General features: G+C 41.9%; 1 protein-coding gene and 1 pseudogene across 1 annotated transcript; both read right to left on the reverse strand.

Moving 5' to 3' along the window:
- Nucleotides 1-1049: 1049 nt before the first annotated feature.
- On the reverse strand, nucleotides 1050-2698 carry LOC111969018 (olfactomedin-4-like; annotated as a pseudogene).
- Nucleotides 2699-3089: 391 nt separating this feature from the next.
- On the reverse strand, nucleotides 3090-8157 carry LOC111969019 (leucine-rich repeat-containing protein 74A-like). The gene is made up of 13 exons (XM_070445052.1): nucleotides 7895-8157; nucleotides 7562-7737; nucleotides 6322-6429; nucleotides 6001-6094; nucleotides 5846-5895; nucleotides 5666-5747; nucleotides 5434-5519; nucleotides 5137-5331; nucleotides 4956-5051; nucleotides 4730-4873; nucleotides 4394-4498; nucleotides 4149-4234; nucleotides 3090-3820 (listed from the first exon to the last, which is right to left on the reverse strand). The coding sequence occupies exons 1-13, from the start codon at nucleotides 8001-8003 to the stop codon at nucleotides 3205-3207; spliced, it is 1947 nt and encodes a 648-aa protein (XP_070301153.1). The 5' UTR covers nucleotides 8004-8157; the 3' UTR covers nucleotides 3090-3204.
- Between the last annotated feature and the right edge of the window lie 2848 nt (nucleotides 8158-11005).

An 11005-nucleotide genomic window follows, 5' to 3' on the forward strand; every position in this document is an offset into this window, starting at 1 on the left:
ATAGATGGTACCTGATATTATCAACCGCGTAACCTTACTGTCAGTCATCAGCAATGTGGCAGGATATCATGTTGACATAAGCATATGATAGTATAATAAAGAATTGTCATCCTTATTCCAATTTTATAGCCTAGCAAGTTCCAGCACACAAATATTACTTTATTTCTCCTCATGGGACTTTAGATTGTATGTTGGTAAGAAGTATAGTACTGGTTTATGTGTTTGATTCTGCCATAGTTTTTCCATGAACCACATTTTAGTAGTTAATTCAATCAAGCAGAGTTCCATAGTCCGATCAATACTGTTATGCATGTTTGAATAATAATAAATTGCTAATATAATAAATGGCCTTTGTAAATGATTCTTTAATTTACAGGAAATGATGGCCAAAGTGGATTGGGTCTATGTTCAATATAGTTTTATCGTAGTATTTTTTAGATAAGAAAGGGAACAAAGAAAATGTGGTTTTTCAAGACTTTTCTGTAGTCTACACATGTAAACTTTCAAATTAAATTGAACACGTTTTATTTTCTATGTGGTTAGATATCAATAATGAGCAGACTAAGTATACTCAGGAATGAAGGGGGTTATTGTTAATTAATTCTTAACAATGTGCTGCATATTGAGAGATATTATCCCCTAATACAGTATCACAATACCCCGCTTTAATGTTGTTGACACTGTTTGATACCTACAGTACATGAAGATTAACAAAGTCTACAGCCCAAAACTACGTTTCCTCTAACTTTAAGTTTGGAACTGAATTTGCTACCAGCATAAGGGACTGTTATCAGCATGGAAAAAACACAATTAAAGTATTTTATATAAGATATAGTCATGCTTATTAGCCACAACTGACCTTCATTTGGCTGATACACATCATTATATAAGTACTAATACACCTCATTATATAGGTGCTGATTCAGCCTAAAGACTGAAGGAATCATAATACTTAAATACATTGAAGACAGTACTATTTCAGATGTCAAAAGTAAACACTTGAACATTAATGCTTAGTCAGATATGTATTTTAAATCAATGAGCATAAAACAGGGTGTTCTACATAATCAGAGCAACTACAAAAGAGATTAAATCTGATTTGAGTATAATGAGTTTCAATATGAGATGCCGCAATAGGCCTTTTATCAGACCAAGAGTTGTGTCGTGTTGACAGTGGCCTGGTTGTCAAACCAGAGATGATAGTTGACATAGTCATCGTTGTACATGTCAAGTTTCTGTTCAGTGGGTTGAAGTCGAGGTTGACACACTTGTCCTTGAACCACTCAAATGTAATGCTCATGTAGTTCTCTTGTTTTGTCTTGTATTCATAAGTGTAAAATATCTCCTCACAGTGAATGTCAACTGTTCTGACAGCATAGAAAACCACACATGCCATGAAGGCAGATGGTTTGCACACACTGGTTTCTCACAACTCCTCTATACCAAATGATGGTTTATGGATTTGAGCAATTACCATTTTACCCTTGGATTCCTCTGTGGCATAGGTCACCCACAGCCCACTCTCATCAGCAGCAAAGTCTAGGTTCTGATTGGGTGAGTGACTGTATACGAATCTGGTGCTAGCCTTTGCAATCACCCTGTGCTCATATTTTATAGTAGTACAATTCAGTTTGGCCAGGCTAAATGGGTTGTTAAATTGATAATACAGGATGTTATAACGAACAATGAAGTTGTTACCAGTTCCATACCAGCTACTTGACAAGCTTTGGTGTTTAAATGGAGTTCTCAAAATAAGATTTTTGTATTTTCTGTAAAAGCTCATGTCAACAATTGAGGCACTGCCCAGAGTACCAGTATTGAGATTCAGAACCATGCACAGGCTAAGAATCATTCCCCCACCCTCCCCAATTTGTAGCCACCATTCAAGTGGGCATTCAGTTGAATGACGATGGGCTTGCTAATTGTGGTTATACCTCCGTGCTCCCAGGACCCTGAGAAAAGAGGGTACAGTCAGTGACATCAAACGTGCAAGAGTCTTATGACAAGGGTGTGTATAATTTTAAAAGTGGTCTTTGACTTTGAAGATTGAAGATCTGGTTGTGGTGCCTATCACACTCCTCCAGTTTGAGCTATATCTTGATGTAGTCACGACGGGTCACCAGCAGCAGGTTCTCATCGTACCTCTCCAGCTTGGTCAGGACCACCAGCATGGAGGAGATCTGAGAGAGAACACAGATGAGCAACCACAAGACCAAAAGTTGTAAATCTTACAAAAGAGAAATATCTCAAGTGAAAAGTCGACATGGTCATTGACCATAGCTGTATCATGACCATATGAGTTGTTAGGAACAGTCTTGGGTAGTTACCTGCTGGTGCAAAGACTCAAAGACAGTAGTGGAGGTCTGTATGGAGCCCAGGAGCTCCTGCACCAGTCTCCACCTGCTTGTTCTGCACCTTCACCTCCTGCATTAGGCCTCGCTGTACGCATCAGGGTTCTTCTCCATCAGCTCCATCAACACCGTCAGGGTCACTATATTCTCTGCACACACTGTCAGCTTATTCTCATATGTCTCAAACTGGAGGGAAGGATATTTTATAGACAGTAAGTACCTAAGTCACATATCATAGGCAAACTGAACTATTGTTAAGGAAATATAGTCATCAGAACCGTTGCGCATTGCAGAATCTATGGTGTATATCAGAGAGTGATAGGCCTTCACACCCACACTGTCACCATCAGAGACACAAGTCAGACAACTGTGAGACGTCAGTGATCTTTGACAAACAGATTCTATCTGCCAGGATGTTTTTATTGCAGGGATGTCATATAATGTTGTGGTGGGTATTAGAATTTCACAGATAATTCATGGGTGTGCACTTAGCATCTACACTCGGCAACTTTCCCAGACATAATGCAAAGTGCTATGGTCTGAGCAGGATCTTTGCCAACCCTGGTACTAAATGGTATCTTAAATAAAAGAGGTCATAGTATTGAGCTAAGGCACATCAATTCAACAACTAACCCGATACATTTAAAGATAATCATACCATCTAATTTAGCTGGGTAAGAATAAGGTTTGCATGAAACGTGGCCATGTATACTGGAATAATATTTATTTTGAGGTTTTGTGTAATACATGGACTCTATGTAATTATTAATACTTATTATTAATATTTCCAGTAAAAATATATAACGATGGGTCAGTGGAGCTGTTACTGCATAGTAAGACACAGCAGCATTAGTCACTTTGATGATTGTGTTTGATTCTGTTCATGTGGAGTTTTATCCACGCGTTTCTTCTTTTTCTTCACATTGGTGGTTTTGGTTTTAGTGTCTGGCTGCTTGGAGTTCAGTGCTGGACTGGACCTGGTCAGGTGGTTGGCAGTGGGGCTCAGCTTGGTGTGGTCAACATCAGGGTTGGAGTCAGAGAGCATCCCCTGGGCCGAGGAGGGTTTGGATTGGGGGTATCGTTGGGAGTCATCCATCAGGTTGGGCTGGGAGTAGGAGCGCATGGTGGGGGAACTGGTGGGCCGTTGGTGGGTGCTGCCCCCTAGCATGGGGAGGTGGATGTGCTCACTGCTCAGGTTTGTGACAGAGTAGCGGCTGCTGTTGGACATGACAATGTGGTGCCAGGAGCTGAGTGGGGTGGCAGAGAAGTGCTGGGGGCCACTGGAGTCCTCCTTGGTGCCCCCTGGGGACATGACCATGGAGCTGCGGGGGGTGTTGGCCTCCACGGCGCTCTGGAAGGTCTTCAGGATGCGCTCGCTCTTCTGCTTCTCTTTCTTCTGACGGGACTCCACCTTACGCAGCTGCCGCCGGTGGTCCCGCATCATCTGCTTCCTGGTGTCGGCCAGGCCCCTGAGGAGAAACCAAAGAATGTATTTAATGTGATGATTCACTTAAACTCATTTAATTTCAAGTCAGATGTAAACTGGACTTTCTCAGCTTTTGAATGGGGAAAACATTGGCATGGCACTACAAGCAATTACACATAGTTAAGACTGCCCTACTTCAACACTCTGACCATAAAGGTCTGCTCATGTTTTGTTTGTATGGTAAACAGGTGTAGACAGTTCATGACAAGTTTCTGTTCAGTTCTCAGGTTATTGCTGATGTTAGGTGTTTTCTTTACACACCCATAATGGTCTCCCCACTCTGGCAGTTTGTTCTTATGATAAAAGCCCACCTGTAGTCTACCATCCCTGTCCTTTCACGATCCAGTCTCTGAATCAACTCCTCAATCTGGTATCGATCCAAGGGGATGTTGGATTGCTGTAATGGTTACATAAGACATAAGAGTAAACAAATAAAGACTATGAGCTAGCTGGCCACTAACTTCAATATAAAGTACATCTTGGAGCATTGGAAATGCATTAGCTCAACAGACCTGGCAAATGTCAGGGACTATGGAATGAGCAATTAGTTTGAGACCTGCACAGCCTTCCTGAAGTCTGCCACAGGCACTCGCATTGTCCCATCTTTATCGATTTTCCGAAAGAAGTCCCAAAGACGCAGCTTCCGTTCATCCAGATAATCCTTCAAAGAAAAGAATAGAGCAGTTGGGACGGGGTTTTTTGTCTTAAAATTCCTCCCTATTTCAAATCTTGCACTGTCTTTAAAAACAGCCATAAAATAGGTCTTAGTTTGTAGAATTAGCCATAAACAAAAAATAATACAATGCACTGGTATGCAATGATATCACTTGTGATTACTACTTTTCTACATGACTAAAATAGTTTTATGAGTAACAGTAGCCTACCACAGTACCTGGATTACTTTCATTGGGTCAAGGCGTTTGGGTGGTTTCTTAGCGATAAAGCCCCCGACCCCTGCATACTGCACCTCTAGAGAGGGATGCTCCTGGCATGTCAGATCCAGCAGCTGCACAAAGTTCTCATTCACCAACACATTCTACACACAAACACAAAATATTAAGTTCAAATGCAGGGACCAAAACACTTCTGTACATCAAGAAGAGAACAACAACGCTCACGGATATGTTGATCTCCTCCAGAGCAGTTTTGGGGGTGTTCTTGACCACAGTAATAAGAGCCAGCGCCCCCTCCACTGTCAGAGAGTTATAAGCCAGCTGCGGGGACACAAAACATAGAAAGTCACACTAGTTTCATACCACACAGGTCAATGGGTGTGTGCCCTGTCCATCAAGCACCTACCATCAGTGCTCTGAGAGTGTCGTTGGCCTCCAGCCCCTTGCACAGCATGCCCACCCCCTCGTTGGTGATGCGGTTGTTGTTGAGGTCCAGGTACACCAGAGTGTTGTTGAATTTCAGTGCCTCTCCTAAAGCCAAGGCCCCCTCATTCCCAAAGCCATTCCAGGACAGGTCCAGGTGTTTCAGGGTCACATTCACCTATGTGAATAGTAGGTATTTTGATCACATACTGTTTTACTCTTTTTTTTAACGAACTTACACCTTAAATGTGAGAATTGGGTTGAGTATGTTTATCCAAACCTTGAGGCCGGCACAGAAAGCCACAGCTCCTTTCATTCTCAGATGGTTCCAGCTCAAGTCTAGTACCTCCAGAGCTTCATTGTTTGCTGTAGGATTATGTCAGTGACAGCAGATGTAAAACACTCACATTGTGCATGATTCTAACCTTAATGACTCCATTTGCCTGTATACTCCATGAGACTGCTCAGCTGTAATGATGTGAGATACAGACATAAAGTGAAATGGTCTCTACCTAACATCTGGCCCAGATGCTCCCCACCTCTCCCACAGAACTGATTGTGGCTCAAGTCCAGCTCCTTTACTCTATAGTTGTTCTATAGGGAGAGATATTGCAAGTAGCTAGCTATAGACTCCAATGACAGTAATATCATCAATATGCCTGCATGTTTGAATGTAATTTCTTTTCACTTACTGCCAGGGCATCTGCAAAACTTTTAGCATCGTCCTCTATGAATCCATTCCCTGTGAAGAAATTGTTTATATAAAAAGATTCAGAAATAGAGTAGAGAAATATAGTATCTAACAGACCATTCTTTTTGTTTCCATTTTCAAATCTGTGTGTACTACCTGAAAGTTTGATGGATTTGATGGAAATGTTATCGAGCAACATTTTTGCTATGCACTCAGCCCCTTCAGACTGTAGGTGATTGTTGGACAAATCCTACGAGACAAACAGTGGGCATGTTAACACAGAGCTATAATTCCATGAAAGCATGACCCGCAAGACTCTTATGCCCTCTTGTGGCAGATTCAAATCAAATCAAAGATTGTGGGACATATCATGTCATACTTATCCCACTTCTGAATAAACATGTTATAGAGATACCAGATACAATTACTTTACCTTCTTACAGAGAGCTGCCTAAAGACCATCTCATACAAACTTACCAGATGCTGAATGGTGAAATTTGCCTTTAACATCTCTAGAAGGTATCTGGCTCCCTCAGCCAGCAGGTAGTTGTCTGCCAACTCCAGGTTGGTGATGTGCATGTCAGTCTGAGAAGAAACATTGGAACATGAAGAGCGTTCCTTGAACATAAAGAGCGTTCCTTGAACATAAAGAGCGTTCCTTGAACATAAAGAGAGAGCGTTCCTTGAACATAAAGAGCATTCCTTGAACATAGAAGACGTTCCTTGAACATAAAGAGCGTTCCTTGAACATATAAAGAGCGTTCCTTGAACATAAAGAGCGTTCCTTGAACATAAAGAGCGTTCCTTGAACATAAAGAGCGTTCCTGAACATAAAGAGCGTTCCTTGAACATAAAGAGCGTTCCTTGAACATAAAGAGCGTTCCTTGAACATAAAGAGAGAGCGTTCCTTGAACATAAAGAGAGAGCGTTCCTTGAACATAAAGAGCATTCCTTGAACATAAAGACGTTCCTTGAACATAAAGAGCGTTCCTTGAACATAAAGACGTTCCTTGAACATAAGAGCGTTCCTTGAACATAAAGAGCGTTCCTTGAACATAAAGAGATTCCTTGAACATAAAGAGCGTTCTTGAACATAAAGAGCGTTCCTTAACATAAAGAGCGTTCCTTGAACATAAAAGAGCAGTCTTGACAAAACTTCCTGAACATAAGAGCGTTCCTTGAACATAAAGAGCGTTCCTTGAACAATAAGAGCGTTTCTTGAACATAAAGAGCGTTTCCTTGAACATTAAAGAGCGTTCCTTGAACCATAAAGAGCGTTCCTTTGAACATAAAGAGCGTTCCTTGAACCATAAGAGTTCCTAACATAAAGAGCGTTCCTTGAACATAAAGAGCGTTCCTTGAACATAAAAGAGTTCCTTGAACATAAAGAGCGTTCCTTGAACATAAAGAGCGTTCCGAACATAAAGAGCGTTCCTTGAACATAAAAGAGCTTCCTTGAACATAAAGAGCTTCCTTGAAACATAAAGAGCGTTCCTTGAACATAAAGAGCGTTCCTTGAACATAAAGAGCATTCCTTGAAACATAAAGAGCGTTCCTTGAACATAAAGAGCGTTCCTTGAACATAAAGAGCGTTCCTTGAACATAAAGAGCATTCCTTGAACATAAAGAGCGTTCCTTGAACATAAAGAGCATTCCTTGAACATAAAGAGCATTCCTTGAAGTTGATATTATGTTAATAGACGTCCACCAGACTTACCACCAGAGCGATGGCTAGTGCCTTGCCCCCTGGAGGTCCCAGGCCGTGGTGGTTGAGGTTCATGGTGGAGGTGCCCAGGTTCCGGAGGAAGTAGGAGACAGGAACCACCCCGACCAGCTTGCAGGCCTGCAGGTATATCTCAGCAGTCGATGTGTCTTTACTGGTCTTTTTCACCTCTAACAATGACAAGAAGTGGTGTCACTATCAGACAACCATCAGTGTGAGATATGCATCAAACAAATCAACTTACAATACAAACAATGATACATTGTAATAACAACAGTGAGGTGATGTGTTATTATCCATAAAATGTCAATATAATAGCCTACTCACCATCAATCTCCAGGTCTGTATCCCACTTATCCTCCAGGTCTAGGTCTTCTGCAGAGGATGGACTGTCATTATCTGCTAGGCAGAGGGACTCGAGAGATAGGACAGACATCTTCTCTGTCCTAACAGTCACATACTCAAGGTCTACAACATGTTTGTTGAATTTGTATTTTACTTCCCGTTATGACTTTGGCTCTTCCCACATTATGCACTGGTATCTGTGAGGGCTGAGCAACTGTTGTTGCAACAGTGAAATCAAATACCCACCTGAGTTGTCCCAAACTGTAATTCAATCCTAAGGAGACCATGGTGTGTCATAAAGAATTCACCACTCACAGGGAAGGGCTAAGAGAAGGCCTATTGAGTATTATCATTTTTAGTAGATTTTTACCTACAACACACAAACAAAATGCTGCATTCCCAGTTCCAGACCATGACAATCTTCTACAAATATTCCAACATGAGCAGCTTTCTTGTTGTTAAACTTGTTTTATTTGTTATCACTGTCATCTTGAAATCTACAGTAAAATGATAATCTGGCACTGAGGTGGTTGCAGCAGTCACGGTTAGTTCTACCTGGAATCCCTGGGATGTTTTTATCCTAAACCATAACACTTACCTAACCATTTCAAAAATGTTACCCTTTCTATGAGCATATAATATAAACTACAACGCGAAAGGTACAGTTTACTTCACTTTTAATCATGTCAGCACATGTAACAGCAGTTTACAGCACTTTTTTTGTTTTTTATTCTTCCTCTCCCCAATTCACTTGAACTATATTTCTTTATTTCCCATGGGCTTCACCAGAGTACCCCCTAGTGGCTGGAATACAACTGTATTAAGCACCTTACAACACCCCCCTGCAAAAACTAAATGTTTCCCCAAACATTTCACTGGCCTCAAAACAAACAGAGGATGTAAGTACTGGTCATGAGAACAACTGAGAACTGGCCTAACAGCCATATAACTATCTAGACATGTCCAGTCTACCTTTATGGGCAAAGACGCAACCCCCACTAAACATTATTACACTGTGATTAGTAAAGGTAAACAAGAGAAAATATACACATCTGAACATCTCTAGTTGGTATCCTGATAAGAGCTTGGCAGCCCTAAAGTGTTATAGGTTAATGTCTCTGGGCCTCCTCTGCCGGGCTGAACGGCGGGGCAAGGTCATGGGTGACCCCAATGAATCAGTGTCCACTTCATCATGAGATGATTGAGTCTCTGAGCCCTCAGCTGTTTCCATATTTACCCCCTTCTCCACAGACCTCTACTGGGTGTTTCAACAGGTTCCTCAAATGTTAGGGAATTACATGACATGAGCATATTGCGATGCAGAATCCGGGCCCTGCCTGTACCAATCTTGTGGTGTGACCTCAGACATGGCTGTCATCACCTTTCCTGGTTACCACCACGTGTATTTGGTCCTCCCAGTGTGATCTTATCTTTCCCGGCCCCCCACGTTCTGACATGTTCCTCACCAGTACACGATCCCCTGAGATCAGAACCAAACTCATTTTCTTCTGATCGTAGTAGGCTTTTCCCTTTGCTGTTGATTTCTCCATGTTTCTAATGGCGATGTTATAGACTTCCGCCATCTGTTGCTGCCACTTCTTAGCATAATCCTGGTATGATTTCTACGGTTCCTTTATCTGTAACCCAAAGACAAGGTCAACAGGTAGCAGTGGAGCCCTTCCAAAGAGCAGGAAATACAGTGAGAACCCAGTAGCATCACTGGTGGTACAATTATATGCATGAATGACCTTGTTCAGATAATCACCCCCAGTTGGCCCTTTTCTCTTCATCTAGTGTGCGCAACATTGACAACCTTGTATGGTTAAATCTCTCCACCGGATTCCCATGTGGATGATATGGAGAGGTTCTGGAATTGGCTATTCCTGTACAGTTCTGCAAGGCTCTGAATAACTGATTTTCAAACTGTCTTCCCTGATCATGATGGATTTTTGACACAAAGCCAAACTTTGGGCAAAAAATCATCGGAAAGCTTTTTTGTTAAAGTTTTCCCTGACTTATTTCTGGTGGGGTAGGCTTGCGCAAATTTTGTAAAGTTATCTAAAATAACAAAAATGTACTCGTAGCCCCCTCTGCTTTTCTCCAAATGCACATAGTCAATTGAAATCATCTGGAAAGGAGCTGTAGCTCGTACATGTTGCATTGGGGCCCTAGTTATTAKACTGGGTTTCTTTTGTTTGATACACTTACACACTTTGGTGATAAAGTGTTCAATGTCATGTTGCATACGCGGCCAATAAAAGCGTTCTCGTGCTAAGTTCAACACTCTTTCTGTTCCTAGTTGGGCCATTTCACTGTGTAAGTACTTGTAAATCAGTCTTCTATACTGACTTGGTACCATAACTTGTGTTCTTTTTGCTGTTTTCCTTCGTAATAATCCATCTAGTGAGACATGCAGCCTGTTCCACTCTTGCAGTAACTGTTTGACTTAGTTTCACTCTTGTTGACATTCTGTTGGTTTAGGTTTAGTTCTTTGACTTTTCAGTTCCAAGATTCTTGATACAGCGGCATCCTTTAACTGAGCCTGCATGAGATCGTGTGGAGACAGTGGGTGTGTAACTGTTCCCCCTCACCATGACAGCTCATCTTGCACTGATGGCCTTAGTGTGACCATGGATATCCAAGTTACAGTCATTCTGTTGTGTCTGAACATTATTGAGTGTTGCTTTTACCATCTCAAGTGAGTGTTTCTCTGTGCAGTCTTCCATGTAATGTTCAGCATGCAAAGGAGAGCGTGACAGAAAGTCTGCGTCAGTGTTTACCTTTCCAGGACGATACTTCAGTGTGAGATTAAAGTCAGACAGCTCCGCCACCCAGCGATGACCGGTGGCATTGAGTCTTGCTGTAGTTAGTACATATGTCAAGGGATTATTATCACTGTAGACTGTCACAGAGGGAGCATAGTCACTGCCCATTTGAGGGCCAAGAATTCCAGTTTCCCAGAGTGAAGGTGATAGTTTCTCTCTGCTCGAGTCAGGGTGCGGGAGCCATATCCAATGACTCTCAGTTTTCCACTTTGTCGTTGGTATAACACACCTCCCAATCCCTCTTCAGAGGCATCAACATGCAGGATAA

Source organism: Salvelinus sp. IW2-2015, linkage group LG9, assembly GCF_002910315.2.
Source record: "Salvelinus sp. IW2-2015 linkage group LG9, ASM291031v2, whole genome shotgun sequence".
Lineage (NCBI taxonomy): Eukaryota > Metazoa > Chordata > Actinopteri > Salmoniformes > Salmonidae > Salvelinus > Salvelinus sp. IW2-2015.

Excerpts from the sequence above, each read along its gene's own strand:
- LOC111969019 (XM_070445052.1), bottom strand. The coding sequence starts at position 8,003 with ATGTCTGTCCTATCTCTCGAGTCCCTCTGCCTAGCAGATAATGACAGT. Across the intron at positions 6,430-7,561 it reads CACTAGCCATCGCTCTGGTG|ACTGACATGCACATCACCAA; the intron begins GTAAGTCTGGTG and ends GTTTCTTCTCAG. Across the intron at positions 5,748-5,845 it reads GTTTTGCAGATGCCCTGGCA|AACAACTATAGAGTAAAGGA; the intron begins GTAAGTGAAAAG and ends CTCTCCCTATAG.